This window comes from Vipera ursinii, assembly GCF_947247035.1.
Source record: "Vipera ursinii genome assembly, chromosome: 1".
NCBI classification, from domain to species: Eukaryota; Metazoa; Chordata; class Lepidosauria; order Squamata; family Viperidae; genus Vipera; species Vipera ursinii.
In genome coordinates, this window is record NC_139512.1 from 149,778,435 (window position 1) to 149,797,555 (window position 19,121).

Sequence of the window (19,121 nt, forward strand, 5' to 3'; positions counted from 1 at the left end):
ACTGCACCTGTCTCAGGTGTGTGTGTGTGTGTGTGTGTGTGTGTGTGTGTGTGTGTGTGTGTACGATTCCTGCCCCAGCCAGCAGTTCATGTGGGCTCCAGGGGGCCAATCAAGGGTTGGAGGTTGGAAGGATTTTGTTCAGTCTCTTGCTTTTTTAAAAAAATAAATCCCAGTTCCCCAGGGAACCTTTAGTGACCTCTTGCAGAATCCTAGGATTCTGGCTAAACTCCAACTGAAAAACCCTGGGCTACACACTAAACTAAAACATAATCTTTGAATATCCAGCTTGAGATGCATCCATATTGTGCTATCAGGCGGTGCTTTTGTTTCGTTTAACAGCACTGTTGGCCCTTTAGTTAAATTGGATGGAAAGTCAAAAAGTAGTTTTACATTTGGAAGGCGTATGGTGGGCTTGTGGTTCTCAGATCAAGAGTTGGTAATTAAGCGCTATCTTTAATAATTGCCCTGCTTCAAAGACACCATGCGAGTCTGTTAATTTGTAGGAAGAAAAAGCCATGGATCTGAACCACTACAAGAATGAGAGGCATCTGTATTTTTCTATCAATGTTTGTTGTTGCTGGCACTAAAAATTCTTATTCAGCCAAATTGGGTCTGCCAAATTGACTTATGCCAAGCCTTGCCTAGGAAATAAGGTTACTCGGGGAAAATCATGAAGTCTGGGATACACTGCCAAATCCTATTTGGGGTATATTGATACTGGTTAACAGTAGGACAGAAAAAGGAAGAAAATGCTTTTATGTAAGACACCCATTCTTGAAATAATGCATGCCAATGATGGGACTTCAACATTTGATTTAACCCTTAATCAGATGGAAACTAATTCAAAGTTTGGGGGAATCTGATATTTTCAGAGCTCAGATTTTTTAAGAGTTACAGGAAATTAGCCAATCATAATGCTGACATGTTGAATAAAATGAAGGAAAAACTAACCCTAAATTTAATGCTTTTATCTTGCACGCTTTTATCTGCAATGAACCACGCTGAATGCAATAGATGCTCTTTCTAAAAACAACAACTGAAACCCAAATTTACCTTTAGTGATCTGGCATACCCATTCAAGTTTTACATCACAATGGAAAGGTTTTAAGTAGAAATTCTCTTCTTTATCTTTCCATAGGTAAATATGCCATGGCCGCCGGCGTTTTTGTTCGAGGGTCTGTATAATTACAACAGCAGTGATAATATGCATTATTTCTTTTTGTAGTAACTCTCAAGGAAGTGTACATAACTAAATTCTGTTAAAAAAAGATTTCCTTCCTTCTTATTAATTATTATAAATCTCTGTATTCTGCGGAATTTTTTTTAAATGTACAAGGGATTCTAGTTATAGGCTAAAAAATAGCAATAGTAATTAGACTTATATACTGCTTCACAGTGCTTTATAGAGGTTTATAGTCAGCATATTGGCCCCCAAAATCTGGGTCCTCATTTTACTGACCCTGGAAAGATGGAAGGTTGAGCCAACATTGAGTTGGTAGTTGATATAGATGAATAGTAAATGCAGAAGTAGAAAAGGATCAAATAAATGTTCTTTCCCTTAGCTGAGAATAGTCCCATTAAATCCAGTGGGACTTATTTTTAACAGGATTAAACTACTGCAAAACAATACTTACTCAGAACTGAAGTATGAGATTGCAGTGCTATGCTTGATATGTTTATAAGCAAATATATCTGAAATATTTGTCAAAAACTGTACATACCTATTTTAAATTAGGATTTCTTTTTCCAGCTAAATAAAATTCTTTTTCCAGCTAAACAAAACAACCTATTGAAAGGATCACAGCTACTATACTTTCCAAGACAAATTGTATCGTGCATGTTATTGCATTCCAGTGTAATATTTACAAATATAACATAATTGAAAAGGGCTGTTTTATTCTGAAGTTAACCAATTAGATCAGGGGTCTTCAAAAGTGGCAACTTTAAGACTTGTGGACAGAATTCCTCAGCCAGTGTGCCGGGTTGAGGAATTCTGGGAGTTGAAGTCCACAAGTCTTAAAGTTACCAAGTTTGAAGACCCCTGAATTAGATATTCAGGAAGGATATGAGTAAGATGGACACGCCAGGGCATTGCAAGAAGGTTGCAAGCATTCAGGAGATTTTAGTTATGTCTATGTTCCTGCCAGAAATAAGATTAGGGTGTTTTGGGGATGAGACAGTAAAGTCACAAGGACGACCTCAGATTCATTCTGTTTAAAAATTCCAGGACTGTTTTTGGCTCCATCTGGAACTGATATATTAATTTCCTCCATTCAAAATCAAGGTGACTGTGTGTGAGAAAACAAGAAGGCCCAAATCATCAGACTAATGCAAGCTTGCCCCCTACATATCTCTCCTAGGCTGTTCAAACAGGCAGGCTGTAGAGCAGTACAGTATTTCCCCCACACAAACTCTTTTTTTTAGGGCTGCAATCTAAAACCTGATTTCCTGCTAAATGTGATGAAGCAATTCCATAGTAAAAAGAAATTTTAACTAAGCACAGGCTAAAAATCCCTTAGGGCAGTCTAAGTGTCTAAATTGCAGGAATTATTGCAAGCATTAGGTCAACTGAGTTATTTTACAAAAAATAGCACTGATTCTTCCAGTATTTCCTTCTCTTTAGGAGTTAGTAATCAAAAAATGTCACAATGCACCTTGACAGCTGCACAATCTCGAAGATCATAGTCATCTTCTCTAAATTCCAAGGGTATAACAACATTAGAGACCTATGGAGGAAGAATGATTTTAAAGCTGTGTGTTATTAATTTTAATTAGCATGTTTTAGTAACAATAGCCACAATATCCTAGTACTGTAGGGACAGGAATCTTGAGAAAATAAAAAGAGTACTTTCAACACTCATTAATATATATATATATATATATATATATTTAGTAAACTGAACCAGATTATCTTCTGGTTAATTTGTTAAAGGTCATATTATGAATTGGTTACTGATCATAATCCAGAACTTTATATTCATTCTATGAAAGCATGAATTCTTTGTAGGCATTTCTCCTTCCTTCCTTTCCTTCCTTCCTTTTCCCTTCCCTTCCCTTCCCAAGAAATGACCACAGTAGTGTCCCTATATGAGGTCTTCCATGTGTGTAAGGTAAAGGTTCCCCTGCACATGCGTGCTAGTCGTTTCCAACTCTAGGGGCCGGTGCTCATCTCCGTTTCAAAGCTGAAGAGCCAGCGCTCATCTGAGGATGTCTCCGTGGTCATGTGGCCGGCATGACTAGACGCCAAAGGCGCACGGAACGCTGTTACCTTCCCACCGTAATGGTCCCTATTATTCTACTTGCATTTTTACGTGCTTTAAAACTGCTAGGTTGGCAGAAGCTGGGACGAGTAACAGGCGCTCACTCTGCTACGCGGCACTCGGGATTCGACCCGCCAAACTGCCGACCTTCTGATCGACAAGCTCAGCATCCTAACCCACTGAGCCACCGTGTCCCTATAAGAACCTTGAGAGAGTATTAAATAGAAAGTCACCAGGATCAATCCTGTGTTCTACTCTTATTTTTTTTATTAGTGGTTTGGATGAATAAATGGAATTTTTACCAAATTTCAGATGCCCCAAAATTGGCTAGGGTGTCTTATGTAAGACAAAAATAAAATTCAAAATAACCTTCAAAGGTTAGAAAAATAGCTGAATGAATGAAATTAAATGAAATTTAACCAAGACAAATACTTAAGAAACAAAAATCAAATGCACCATCCTAACCCACTGAGCCACCGCGTCCCTGTGTGTAATTATGTCTAAATAAAACAAGTTGTCCTTAAAATAATTTTATATAGAATAATAGTCAAATGACATAGGTTTTGGATTTCTGAACATTTTCGTAACCAATTTAAGCTACCGTACATTATTTAAAATTATTATATAAAGCCTGTTTTACTTTTCCTGTTTTTCTTTCAAAGCTTTTCAACTTCAGAATTTCACCAATATTCTCCCAGCTATGATTATATCATTTAGTATTCTAGCTTAACTTACTGGCTTATCATCAGTCCATTGCCATGATCCCAGAAGATCAGGATTCCTCTTATTTAGTCCAATCCAGACCCATCTGTCATTACTGTAAATAAAAGAGTAAAAATGAAAAGGAATGTTCAGCTTGTTTTATTACTTTGATGTATTTGGTGACCACTTTTGTCATTTTAGATAATTGCTCTTTGAGATGCTCAAATCTGAAAGCATGTGAAAGATTATTTTGCTAATCTGCCAGCATGGCTCAGGAATTCTGGGAGTTGAAGTCCATGAGTCATAAAAGAGCCAAGGTTGCCTACCCCTGGTCTAGAATCTAGTTTCAGAAGTCACACACACACACCCCAAAAAAATTAAAAATAGAAGCTTGGTGGTATTATGTAGTGAAAGGCAAAGCACTTACAGGGATATAAATGCCAGTAAATAAATACACTGTATTATATAGACTTACAAATAAGTCCATCTGTAAATAAAGCCAACCCTGGAATTTTTAAGCAAAATACCATGAAAAATGTGCTCTCTGCTGATAGCACACCGCATTTTTTAAATGATATTTTTGTTAACATTTTGTGGATTTATTTATGTACAGATTGGCTTATCAAGGAAAATATATGGGAAATAGGGGTACTTTAAAAAATATTATGTACATATTTGCGGATAAGCCCATCTGCAGAAAAGCCAAGCCTGATTTTTGGAATGTATTTTGACACCCACAATTCTTGGCTTACCCAAAGTATATACAGTAGATAAAAAAAATACAATAACTCAGCAGGTCCTTTGGCAGCCACAAATCTTTTTGTTTAGCAAATTAGTTAATCAGCTGCCCTTGAGTTGGGCACAATAGAGACAAACGTCCTCTTAACTTGTCTGGCCTTGGTGAAAAACCTGCAATTCTTCCAGGGACATTCCAGAAATATCTCTAATCTTACCGATCTACATTTTTTGCTGTCCTCCCTCTATGCCCCAAAGTATACCAGTTTCTGCCCAATCATCATCATCTCAAGCAGTCTTTTATTTCTTCTAGAAATAATTTCAAATGCACAGCCTCCTTATGCTGGTCTTTGATTGTATGAAAGATTTGATGATGATGATGATGATGGTGACACACTTATTCCTAATGGTAATCAGCATATAAAAGAGATGACATATAAACGTTGGAAAGATTCAACTCTTGACAGTTCCTTTAATTGATCCTTGAAACAGTTTTCTGTAGTTGATAATAAAAGTGATATGAAATTGCACTGTAAAAACATTACATTTTTGAAGGGGGAAAAAAAGCAGAGGAACTTCTCTTTCACACTGAACAGGACTGCCCAGGAACCATTTGCCTCCCTTTCCTTGGTCTGAAGATGCCTCTAAGACAGACATGTCAAACACAAGGCCCGGGGGCCGGATCCGGCCCGCGAAGTGGTTTCATGTGGCCCATGAAGCCATCCTGGAAACAGTGAGGGAACGGCCCCCACTGCCTTGGCCCTGGCCCAAAGACCCTCCTTCTGCCAGAGACCCTCAGATATGTCCCACTCTTGCCCAGGCCCCCATAGGCACCCTTGATGCGAATGATGTAGAGCTGACCACACCCACTCAGTAGGCCATACACACTCTGGCCATGCCCACCCAGTAGGCCACGCCCACCCTGGCCATACCCACCTGGCCCCTTGAGGGCAACCGCAATGCTGATGCGGCCCTCAATGAAATTGAGTTTGACACCCCTGCTCTAAGAGACTGGTTAAGATTGCTTGACGGTTCAAGTATTTTAAAAGCTTTAATGCTACTTTATCGATCACCTCTGTTGTGGTAAATATATTTAGACATCATTTGAATTTGCTAAAATGCTAAACTCTTGAGAACGTCACCTGATGATCTCCCTCAGTATTATATGGAGTTCCCTAACTTCTTCTGGGTGGCTGAAGCTAGGAAGATGTCCTCCAAGAGCTTCACAAAATCTCTCAGCTTCTTCCCAAGTTCTGGTTCTCAGCACTCTTTCCTTGTGAAAAAACTTTGTAAGGAAATAGAAAAAAAAATACATTTTATCGCTGTACAATATTGCTATTTTTTTAGACATATATGCCTACTACTTTTACAGATTAATGAACTTTCCAATCTGGTTATTAACATTTCTGTTTTGCTTCATTACAAATTTATCAGAACGTCATCACTTCATTTCATTGGTTATCAAGTCCCAAGATTGCTATTCCATCCATTTGAAGTTCTAACTGAAAGAAACGATTTTTCACTTGGTTTTTTTTCCCACCAAGTCTCTCTTATCTCTGAAGAATCCAACATAAAGGATGGGAGAGGCAGCTTTGGGAAAAATGGGAACTCCACAGAATTCCTCCAAGGTAGGCCAAGAGAACCGCTCAGACCATCTCAAAATAATTCAAGACTAAAATTGCCAAAGGAATTCAATATGGATGTGTATTAGGGCAAATTCATAACATTTGATGTAATAGATTTTGTTACAGTAGAAAGGGTAGCACTGAATGAAGCCCACCACCTATTTTTCTTTGCTCAAAGATGCATAAACACAAAATTGATTTGCTTGCAGAAATATTTCTGAAAAACAAAATATGTATCTGAAAGTTGCATTCGGGGAAGCATTCTTTTTTTAAAAAAAAATCTTATTTTTATGGCTTTAAAAATGTAAAAATACTTTTAAAATCTTGCTTTGGGAAAATATGTAACAAATAATAGTAATTTGTATGTTTTTTAAAGGAAAAACATTAATCAATGAGTTAATATTAAAGATTAGATAGTTTAGGGCAGGGGGTAGGCAACCTAGGCTCTTTTATGACTCGTGGACTTCAACTCCCAGAATTCCTGAGTCAGCTGACTCAGGAATTCTGGGAGTTGAAGTCCATGAGTCATAAAAGAACCAAGGTTGCCTACCCCTGATTTAGGGTATTACAAAACTGAAAGAGAGAGGAAGGGAGGGAGGGAGAGGGGTCATCTAGTCCAACCCCCTGCTCATGCAGGAAACCCTATACAAGAGTATATTTTCTTAAGAACCAAGAGAATGTAATTAAACAGAAAGGATATAATAATTTAATAGGCTTGATGTAATACCTTATAACAAGCAAGACCTGAACCTCTGGACCACCCTTGTGGGCAAGGGTCAGTGATTTTTGGCAGTATCTCTGTTTCTCTCTTTGGTCCAATGTAGTTCTTGCAAATAGAGTAAGCTTTAAATGTTTGGCAATTCTTGACTTCCCACTTTCCAAGGTATCTTCCACTTGACATTGCCACACATCCTCCACGAAATTCTAAAAAGTTATTGTTTCAATTATTTATGCAATAGTTTAAGAAAACAGTCACCCAAGGCTGTATTAATAAATTCAATTAATTAATTAATTAATTAATAATGAAACAAGTATGAGCATTTCACTAAGTTCAATATTTTACCTGGTTGAAAGAAGCCCCAATTTGTGTATGTTAGCATTTCATTCTTTCCATCCACAGTTCCCCATCTGTACTCTCCTGACGAGCTGATATCTTGCAAGCCAGTCCAGAAGTACTTTTCTTCAACTTTATTATGCATTCTGATTAAATTATTTATAAATTCTTGTTCAAATCTGTAAGGGTCAGAAATTCAATACAAAGAATAATTATCATCAAATGTACAAAATGAATTTAGCTAGGGTTAAAGAGAATATTTCTGGAAGATATAGCACAATATTTTAAAATTAAAGAAAATTTAAATTTCTTACATTTAAATTGCTTTTAATGTAAGAAATATTTGGCAAATCAGCCATCGCCTGAACAATTTTATGCATTCACTGTACAATACCTGTTTGCTATAGTAAGATTGCATACACTTCCAAAGGAGACTTCATTCTTGTCAATCCTATAGCAATAATCTCCATGTTTCTTCCATTCCTAATTTAAAGGATGATAATCATTTATTCAAAGGTAAAGGCAACATGGCATATAAAGTGATCACATTAATCATAAAATAGGAATGGTGAGCTAGTGTGAGTAGTCCATCTGCTTCTGCCCTTGTTTTTCACAGCTTGCTATTTGTTTCATTTTAAGATCTTGCCATAAAACCGTATCATTAAAACGTAAGTTTTACATAACAGTTTACTTAAAACAGAAACTAAATGTAAAATTGAAACACATACACTTTCATATGCAGCCGAAACTTCAAGACAGATTTTCAACTGGAACTTTCAGTGATATAATGCTTGTTTAAATACAGAAAGATAATTGGAAAAATTGCTAGAGAATGGTTATCCTCCTAGCTGGATAGGATAGGATAGGATAGGATCTGGAAGGGAGCTTGGAGGTCTTCTATTTCACCTCTTGCTCAAGCAGGAGAACCTATACCATTTCAGACAAGTCTCTAGATTTTTTTTTGAGGGGTATCAACATTGATTGGTTATGAATGGTAACGTTGGTATCGACTCTGAGTGACCAGAGAGATAGATTTCCTCCCTGATGATTTGTCCCTAATTTGATCCTTTCAGTCTTCCAATGGACGTATGGCCATCCTGTGTGTAAAACCCATTTCTTGAATCCTTATATGGGTTTCTAAACTAGTGATATACAAGTCAAACATTGGCATCTATAAAAAACTAATGAGAGTAAAAATCATAGAACTATGACATACAATAAGATAGTTACTGAAAATATCCCAAGGCTTTGGAGAATTCTCTGCATATAAAATCAATGTTAAAAATGCATGAAATGTAATGTAGGAAGAAAATAATTTCCAATGGGAGGAATTTGGCTGCCAAATAATAGTTTCTCTGAAATATCTGAGTTGTATTTCACAGGAAATAATCAAGAAATACATCAAAATATTTATGTCAAAAGTTTTCTTGGTCAGAATCAATTGTGATTTAAGAATTTATTCATTTCAAATGATACCTATTCAAATTCCAGAAAAAAATGTACAAGAATGGCAAAAAACCGTAAGTAAATTTATATAGAGTGGAAAAATCCTGAAGTTTAATTTAGTAGTTTACAAGACTCAAAAGACATAAGTGGTCATGGCTAATAGAATGAATAAAATCTGCAAACAATAGAACATTAACATTAGAAGGACCCTGTCTAACTAACAGGCTTCATAAAAACTTATGGTTCAAGGATATGAAAATTTTAAAAGGACATAATATAAGACAAAGCTTGATTAAAAAATATGGAGTCACCTCAAAGTGAGATGGATAACAAATCTAATAAATAAAATATTATGAGAAAAATAGTAAGTCCAACAATCAAAGTGTTGCTCTTTCCTTTAAATACTTTCCATTTTGGAGCTAACTATAGTAAGAAAAGTACATTTATTATGTATATATGGTCCATTTAGATTCCATGAACATACCAATAACTACTTGGCAAAGGCTGGAACATATCAAGGTTGATGTACTTACATATTGCTGGAGGGAGAAAAATTGATCACAAAAATGAGGGAGGACTTTTAAGAAAAATTACAGAATTTGAAATGCTCATTCAGAATCAATATCAACTACTAGGGCATATATATAATCGGTTACCCGGAGACAGAGCAAATAAAAAACTGTATTATAAAATGGATGCAAAACTAAAGTAGTAGTCACAACATAGAAATGAGAAGAATTATGGAACAAATCTATTAAAATGTACTCTGAGTTATAACTTATTATTGAACCTGAAGCAGCAACAATGTTAGGTATACCAAATATATTTAATTAAAGTTCATCTCTCATTTAGAACAGAAATTTTTGTTTTCTCTTTACCTTACTTGGCGAACAATCCTTATCAGATTTTTGTTCCTCTAAAACTTTTCCTTTTTTCATGCACACAAACTTAAGTTTATTGTTACAAGGTAGGATGTTCCATCGGCCAAACTACAAAAAGGGGGAAACCAATAATTTTAGAACTCTCAAAGACATAATTTTCCAAATGAATGGTTTTTCAATTGTTCATGTACTTTGCACTTATCTTTCACAAGTTATAAAAATACACAGTAGAAAAACATTTCCTCACTAAATTCTTGAAATATACTTCTCATAGAACTCTGAAATAAAATAGGGTAGCGTAAATGAGATAAATATATAATTAAACTTAATTGTTAATTATTTCATCTGTTACTCCTGTGAACAAGAGTTATAGAAAATCCCACCTATTTTTCTGGACTGAGAAACTGCACCAAAGATCCTTGGTGGAGCAGTGGGCTAATGCCTCCTTAAGTAACACCAGCTGCCTGCAATTAGTGCAGGTTCGAGTCCCACCAGGCTCAAGGTTGACTCAGCCTTCCATCCTTCCAAGGTAGGTAAAATGAGGACCCAGATTGTTGGGGGCAATAAGCTGACTTTGTAATAATGCCACTTGGGGGGACGAAAGCCCTAATAAGCAGGCATATACATAGAATGAAGGCTATTGCTAAGCACATTGATTTGTGCTTAGATTGTAAGCCGCCCTGAGTCTTTGGAGAAGGGCGGGATATAAATGGGATTAAAAAAAAATTAAATTTGCAATAATGAATATATATTCCACTGAAATGAGAGGGGCTTAATTATGGCTAAATACGGCTAGGATTGCTAAACAGAACAATCCTTCTGCAGGTTTTAAATACTTTTCATTCACTCTCATAAAAGATTATTTAGGTTGCAAATTTATTTCAAAGAAGTAAATCATTTTAAGTAAAATTCCAGTAAGTGAAGGATTGCATAGTCACACTTGATTATAAATGACCAAAGGATGTATGTGAATGACCACTTTCACTATCACATCAAAACTCTGCAGCCTTCCTGTTTAATTATTTTAATTAATTTAATTCTTCAGCACAAAAGAAATACTCTCTGATAAAATAAGTCATATACGTTGTCTTTTATGAAGTTTACAAAATGCTTTACACAAGTCATTATAACACATCCCAAAAGATCCTTACCTTTCCAGAATAAGAGACACAGTTTGGAAGGCTTTTGAAGGAAACCTTTGGCTCATTCTGATCCCAGTATGTAAATACCACTTTGGAATCATCTGACCACTTAAACAAGGCTGGAATGTCTTTATTTATTAACCCTATCCATATTTTGTCTTTCGTATCTACAATCAAAGCAGAAATTTAAGCAGTTCAAAAATCATGAGACAAAACCGTTAGGCACGGATAATCAGATCCAAGGGTGTAGACCTTGGCAATTTTAAGATTTGTGGACTTCAAGTTCCAGAATTCCTCAGCCAGCTTGGCTGGCTGGGGAATTCTGGGAGTTGAAGTCCACAAATCTTGAAGTTGCCAAGTTTGAAAAACCCTGGTGTAGAGTTCAATTAGCTACTTTGTTGTTCATGCTTATTTCACAGGAATCTTCCCCAGATTGACAATCTGCACCTGCACCAGACTAGGTAAGACTTAACCCATTCAGAGGTGTGTGTGTGTGTGTGTGTGTGTGTGTGTGTGTGTACATACCTTGCTTTCTGTTGCCTACATAAGGATTCCAAACTAATTCCCTGCTTGACTTGTCCCCCTGGCTCAGCCTCTCTGACAAAATAAAACCATACAATAAAAAAATAAAACTTTTTCTATAGCCACTTCTCATTTGTGTCATAATAATGGAATTAAACCATTACTGGTTTTTTGTTGCTGTATTTGCCACACTGAATGGCAAATAAATATGCTTAACAACTACCATATTTAGCAATTGTTCAAAGTTATGATTGGACTGAAAATATAACTTATAAATATAACTTATAAACATAACTTCAGCTCTTTGCAGCTGCAACCGCTGAAGTATCACTGGACTCACATAATAGCCATTTGCATGCTTCACAGCTGGCTTCTGATAAGCAGAGTCAATGGAGAAGCCAGCCATAAAATTGCAAGTCAAGATCATGTGGAGTCTTGCTTTATGATTGTGGTTCATTTGCTTAATGACTGTGGTAGTGATTTGCTTAATGACTGTGGTAGAAGTGAGACTCTAAGTCCATTATGGTCATGGGACGTCTTGCTTAACAACAATGTTGCTTAGCAACTGAGTTGCTGGTTCCAACTGTAGTCATTAAGCAACAACTGTTTGTAAGATAATGAACATGTGGACATAGATTTAGTAATACCAGAGATTTACATTAATCTTTAATAAAACAGTTTTTACTGTATGTTCCAACCTCAAATTGAGAGTAATGTGTAAAAGAAAAATAGAAGCAACTCATTCCCATTCCAACTTACCATTGTGGAGTTTTGTAACAACTAATTCAACATCTGCTAAGGAATGTATACTGATCAGGCTACTATTGAGTTCACTGCATAGCTGATATGAATCATTCCACGAAGCAGCTTTGTTCTTTAGCATATAGCAAAATCCACCGTATGCATACCAGCCAGATTCACACTGAGTCTCAATATTGTTCTGATTATCTAAAAAAAAAAGAACTTGAAAAGAATTTGCTAGAAAACACAATAATTTCTAAAAGCAATGATACAGAACTGATACCATAGGGAAGGGGTCACAGCTCAAAGGGAACAAATTTTGGATGCAATAGTTTTAAACTTTGGCATCTGCAGTTAAAAAAATAAAAAATAATCTGAATTGTTGTCACAGTACACAATACTAAATCAGATGGACAAAAAGGCTCAGCTGGTAGAAGTCAAAATTACCCTGCATGAATTGTCCCTCTTACATCATTTGCCTTCAAGATATATTTTTTAAACAAATGACCCAGAATAAATTCTATTAATGCCAGAATAGAGATTTTATATTCTTGGTTACTTCTGCAACTGCCCTTACTCACAATCAAGTCATAAAGAGACTGCAGCACCACATTTACACAAGGGACAAGTTTTATTGAATCCTTCAAATAAAATTTTCTGAGATCCTTTTGAGTGGAAATTATAAAAATTCTCTGAAGCCTTCCATGTATAATTAAAGAAAATTAATATTTTCTGCAAAACTGCATTTTGCTACCTTAAAAATAATTCAATCCAAATTTTACTACACATTATTCTCTATAATCATATATGGCTGTGCACATACCGCATATTTATTTGTTTGTTTATTTATTTGGCTTCCCTTCTTACCTCAAGGTAACTGAATATGGCTTTAAGTGTTTAAATAAAAACTTAGTGACTGAATCCATGCTGAGCTTGTACTTTCAACTTGAGGAAAAAGCTATACAAAGTTTATAAACATCTAAACTAGCCCTTTTGCTTCAAAGTATACTGTGAATCCTGATAAAAGTTTTAATATAGTAATCACATTATGTTGTGTGAACATAACTGCAAGCATTTGGAAAATCTGAAATGGTTCTGAAGTTGCTTTATTTACCAAAATGTAAGGATTTGGCATTTTAGCTGCAAAAACCAGACCCAAATTGAATTCACAATGCATTTCAGACTCACCTGGGAAATCCTGTTGACTGTCATTAACTTGTTTCTTGCAGACATAAGGCAGTGGAGTGTCACAGGGATAACTCTTCCAGTCACCTGTGTCGGCATTCATAGCTGCACAATCATTTCCCTCTAGTGGAGATACACTCTGCATCTCTGCAGAAGAGTAATGATTCGTTATTAGGCTAATGATACACCATATCATAGATTACAACAGGTATTGGAGTGCAAAGGATGAGATTAAAATGATAGAATTTGTATTTTTATTTTTAAAAAATTCAACATAGTGAGTTCCACTGTTGATTTTACCCTGCATTCTAGACCAGCTGCCCATTTGGAATTGGGCCGTGGAAACAGCGGGCAAGCATGCGGACACAACTCCACTTCTTGCGCACAGCGGATGGATGAGCCCACGTGTGGCGCTCCGTTTGAGTGAGCGGCGGGTGCATGTGACCGCTGCTTGCCTGAATGGAGCTAAGTGTGCTCCCACCCGCCACTCGTGCAGAACCTTCTCCTCTCACCCCCTCCGCTGGTCCGCAAAGCAGGAAAGGTTGGAGAGAGTTGTTCTATACTGTGCATTATGAACGAAGATTTAAAACACTGAAGGGCTTGAGAAGAAAGAGACGAGGTTTCCTGGACAGGTCAACTGAAGCTCTCCAAGAAGAGTGGACAAATGAACATCCAAGAGAGGAGTCATCTTTCTTTAAGGGATAATTCATAGCACCTGTGCAACCTGGCCACAGAACACAAAGGAAGAAACCAGAACCCCTGGATTAAAGAAACCCAAGAACCCCTTTGAGAAAGAAGCATGTCATGGTGGTGGATGATTCCCTGCAGAGAGGAACTGAGGTGGCTGTGTGTAAAACTGATACAACAGGGGTCTTCAAACATGGCCCTTTTATGACTTGTGGGCTTCAACTCCCAGAATTCCTCAGCCAGCATGCCTGGCTGAGGAATTCTGGGAGTCGAAGTCCACATGTCATAAAAGGGCCAAGTTTGAAGACCCCTGTGATACAACATACTATAGGGGAGGTAGGCTGTCCTCCAGTGCCTATATCCACTGCCTGCCGGAACTAGTTTCAGTATTCCAAATCATGGTTTGATTGCCAATGCAAGCAAAACAAAACAAAAACAAGAGCAACCCTGTCCCCAGCAAACGTGGTTACTTGTTGCATCCAAATATAACTATAGAGACCCACTGCTTATTTGTTTGCTATGAGTTACATATCATCTTACTCCACATGGGAGGAATCAAATAATGACATTACTGGAATACAGAATATCGTTAAATGGCTGAAGACAGTATAAAAACATGGCGGTGGGAAGGGATAACATCACTAGATGGACAGATATGAAAGGCTAGATAAACAGATTCCAGTGTCTATTCCAAGATGTCAGAGTTCTCCACCCAAGGACAGTGTGAACTAAAGATATGATTTGCCATCGTCTAAATCTTCTTCTGCATTAACTTCATCTTTTTCAGTCAGTTCTTGTTTCAATTCCTTTCCCTGCTCTAAAGCTCATCAAATATGAATTAACAGAGAAAAAAGGAAAAATCAGTTACCTGAATTCCAGTTCACGAAGTTCAATGGAGTATGATCTGACCATTGCCAGCCTCCAGAAACATCCAACTGATTTAATCCAATCCAAAATATTTCTGCGATACCATCTTTAGCTATAGAGTTTTAAACAAAGTAAATGATAATAGAGCAGGTAATAGAGCAGTTTCAAGTCAATCAAGTCATAGTTGGGATTTACCTACTACAGTAAAACCAAACAACAAAAAACCAAATCTTTATCCTTTGCCTCTGAGCTCAAATGCAATATGACTGTGTATTTTTTATATTTAATATCTACTCAATATTTGCACTGCACTGCTGTTATTCTTTGCAAATCGCAGTTTTCCTAAATATCCTTTCTAGATAATGAAATGTGTGTGGTGTGGCAAAAAATGGGTTCAATATGCTGCTTTTAATATGTATTCCCCATTGCGTGCCTGCTTACTTTCTTGCAATGCCTTCCTTTCCCATTTATCTACTCTGCAACGGAAGGAGGAAGAAAAAGAACAGGTCAGGCACAGGACAATGCATACTGACTAATGGTGATTATGTAGTTGAGGGACACTGCAAAGGTAATAAATGCAGACACTGGTCATAGTTTTTTTTTTCAGTATTGTTGTAATTTTGAATGGTTGCTGAATTAGGTATTCCATAAAGCAAGCCTACCTGTACTAGTATTATTTTGATTGCATACTGGCTGGCTCCCAATGACTAGTTAAAGGTAAAGGTGAAGGTTCCCCCGCACATGCGTGCTAGTCGTTTCCAATTCTAGGGGCTCATCTCCGTTTCAAAGCCAAAGAGCCAGCGCTTGTCCGAGGACGTCTCCGTGGTCATGTGGCCGGCATGACTAGCTCCCACCGTAGTGGTCCCTATTTTTTTACTTGCATTTTTACGTGCTTTCGAACTGCTAGGTTGGCAGAAGCTGGGACGCGTAACAGGCGCTCGCTCTGCTCGGGATTTGACCTCCCAAACTGCCGACCTTCTGATTGACAAGCTCAGCATCCTAACCCACTGAGCCATCACGTCCCTACAATGACTAGTTAATATTATGTTAATATTATGAATTCAGCCAAATGTTTTTAAAATCATCACTCAACTTATCAAATATCAAATTTAGCAATTAGGAAAAATATTCTGTCCTGCAAGCCATGAAATCTGGTGGCCTGATTCCATCTTGAAATCAATCCACTTATTCTTCATTTGCCACTGATTGCTTTCCTCTAGAATTCAGTACAAAGTTGTAGATAGATAATTTATTGACCACATCAAAATAAAAAAAAAACCAAAAATAAATTACAGGATATAATTCCAGGGTAAAATAGATACAGGGAAAAATACCGTAATGAAACGCATATGTTGTAAGTAGAACGAAACAGCATTCAGATAAGTACATCATCTTTACATGATGCCTCAATCTGTTCAATGCAACAGGTTCTAATTGCCTTGAGAATAAACGTAGCATAGCCTATAAACTGTTCTGCTCATACTACATACATTAAAGCCCAGGAAGAAGTAGGACAACCAGCGATTCAGGTCCCAATGGATTTTTCTTTCAAGTGAAGATATTAAGTATCTAAGAGGGGCAGAGTTGAAAATCAAACAAAACATGACCAATATCTTTGATGTCTGGGGCACCATATATACATGTCCTCTCATAATATGGGCAAGTGATGGAAACATCCATATCTGGCCATGGAATACAACAACTCAAATTTTACTCTAGAACACGCTTCTTGGGAATCGGGTCAAACACACCTGACAAATATTTTTTCAAGTTGAAATATAGTTTTGTTCTTAGTCAACCAACTTAAATCTCTATTTGCTGCCAAGAACTCCTTATCAGTTTGAGCACTGATATCTAGGACTCTCTGTTAAAAAAATTTTCATTACCTAGGAGACAGTTGAGAGTAAATACTGGGTAGAAAACCCATGCTGTGAAACAATTTTGGTAAATCGGCTTACACAGCAATTGGGCCGGACCACACTTCTGTTCTGCTAAATGTATTTTGGATAGCCTATCAAGGTCCACTGAGTGGATCCTCAGCCAATATGTGATAACTTTAATTATTAATATGCTATATATGGAGTAGATACCTATTCCTGTTCTGACTGCAGGAGATGACATCTTTTATCAGTTCCCAGTATATGTCTTTAAACATGTGTCTGAACTTTTCAAGTGAAGTAGCTTTTAAGGCCCCACAAGTCAGCAATGGGACCATTTTTGTCCTGAATACATAAGGGTGAAGGACTGTGGGGCTGCAGTGACCACAACTTCCAGACGGATCACAAGTAACTTTTGGAAGGGGGGGGCGTCTGTTGTAACTTCAAACAGCTAAATGACCAGTTGTTAAGTGAGAATCACCTGTAACTCAGTCCAAGACCACCCTCAATTAGCAGATCATTAAGATATGGCTGCATTTTACTTACGCTTGTCTGTCAGCCTTTATTTTGTTTATGTTACTTACACTTTATTTATTTTATTTATTTTATTAAATTTATATGCCGCCCTTCTCCCTAAGGACTCAGGGCAGCTCACAACAATAAAAAATTAAAAAGCATAGAATGCAAAGATTAAAAAAGAATTAAACAATAATTAAGGAAATAAAGGACAATTTAAACCGATAAAAACCAAATTTAAAGACCATGATCAGTCCAGGCCCGCTTGTTGGAACAACCATGTCTTCAGGTCACGGTGGAAGGATTGAAGGTCAGGGGCTGTCCGCAGCTCCGGAGGCAGTTCATTCCAGAGGGTTGGCGTGCCCACAGAGAAGGCTCTCCCCCTGGGGGTCGCCAGCCGGCATTGCCTAGCTGACGGCAGCCTGAGGAGGCCGACTCTGTGGAAGCGAACCGGGCGATGGGAGGTTGACACTGGCAGCAGGTGGTCTCGCAAGTACCCCGGGCCTAAGCCATGTAGGGCTTTAAAGATAATTACCAGCACCTCGAATTGCACCCAGAGGGCAACCGGAAGCCAATGCAGCTAGCGCAGTAGTGGTGAAACTCCCATAAGCACCCGCACGGCCGCATTTTGCACCAGTTGAAGCCTCTGGGTGCACCTCAAGGGCAGCCCCATGTAGAGAGCATTGCAGTAATCCAGGAGAGAAGTGACAAAGGCATGGGTGATCGTGCATAGGGCATCTTGGTCCAAAAAGAGGCACAACTGGCGAACCTGTGCAAAGGCCCCCCTGGTCACAGCAGTTAGATGATCCTCCAAATTAAGCCGTGAATCCAGGAGGACACCCAAGTTGCGGGCCCTTTCTGAGGAGGGCAATAGCTCCCCCCCATCAAAAGAGATAGAACATGTTGGACAATACGAGATGCCGGTATACACAGCCACTCAGTCTTGGAGGGGTTCAGCCTGAGCCTGTTCCTTCCCATCCAAACCCGCACCACCTCCAGGCACCAGGACATCACGTCAAGGACATCACTGGGTTGCTTGGGGTGGAGATAAACAACTGGGTATCATCGGCATATTGGTGATACCTCACCCCAAAGCCATGGATGATCTCACCCAGCGGCTTCATATAGATGTTAAAAAGGAGGGGGGAGAGAACCGACCTGAGGTACCCCACAAGAAAGGGGCCTCGGGGTAGATCTCTGCCCCCCTGCCACTATGAACTGCGAATGGCCCAAGAGGTAGGAGGAGAACCACCGTAAAACAGTGCCTCCCACTCCCAACCCCTCGAGCCGTTGCAGCAGGATACCATGGTCGATGGTATCAAAAGCCGCTGAGGTCAAGTAGGACCAGGACAGAGGAGCAACCCCTGTCCCGGGCCCGCCAGAGATCATCTACCAGTGCGACCAATGCCGTTTCCGTGCTGTAACCGGACTGGTACGGGTCCAGATAGTCCGCTTCATCCAGGAATTGCGGAAGCTGACGCGTCACAACACTCTGAACAACCTTCACTACAAAGTGAAGGTTGGAGACAGGATGATAGTTATTCAAGGAGGCCGGGTCCAGAGCAGGCTTCTCGAGAAGGGGCCTCACCACCGCCTCTGTTAAGGTGGAGGGGAAGACACCCTCCATCAATGAAGCATTGACAACTGCCTGGAGCCTGCCCCGTCACCTCCCCGGCGGCCGAAACCAACCAGGAGGGACATGGGTCCAGTAAACAAGTTGTAGTGCTCAGTCTACGCACGATCCTGTCCACATCATCCAAAGACACAGGGTCAAACTCACCCCAAATGGTGATGTATATAGTGTGATGTTTTATCGGGGAGAAGAGGGAGTAAGGTGGAAATACCCACAAGGACTCTTTGTTGTTCTCTTCCACATCCATA

At 38.4% G+C, this 19,121-nt stretch overlaps 1 protein-coding gene across 1 annotated transcript in view; it reads right to left on the reverse strand.

Moving 5' to 3' along the window:
- The window catches only part of LY75 (lymphocyte antigen 75), a 76,998-nt gene that overhangs the window by 37,898 nt on the left and 19,979 nt on the right, over window positions 1-19,121 (reverse strand). The window contains exons 5-16 of the mRNA XM_083370758.1: window positions 14,849-14,959; window positions 13,297-13,440; window positions 12,127-12,315; window positions 10,855-11,012; window positions 9,701-9,811; window positions 7,771-7,859; window positions 7,386-7,555; window positions 7,050-7,246; window positions 5,840-5,982; window positions 3,996-4,077; window positions 2,655-2,726; window positions 1,054-1,177 (exon numbers count right to left, since the gene is read on the reverse strand). Of these exons, the coding sequence (XP_083226884.1) occupies window positions 1,054-1,177; window positions 2,655-2,726; window positions 3,996-4,077; window positions 5,840-5,982; window positions 7,050-7,246; window positions 7,386-7,555; window positions 7,771-7,859; window positions 9,701-9,811; window positions 10,855-11,012; window positions 12,127-12,315; window positions 13,297-13,440; window positions 14,849-14,959 (1,590 nt within the window). The remainder of the gene's footprint in view (window positions 1-1,053; window positions 1,178-2,654; window positions 2,727-3,995; window positions 4,078-5,839; window positions 5,983-7,049; window positions 7,247-7,385; window positions 7,556-7,770; window positions 7,860-9,700; window positions 9,812-10,854; window positions 11,013-12,126; window positions 12,316-13,296; window positions 13,441-14,848; window positions 14,960-19,121) is intronic.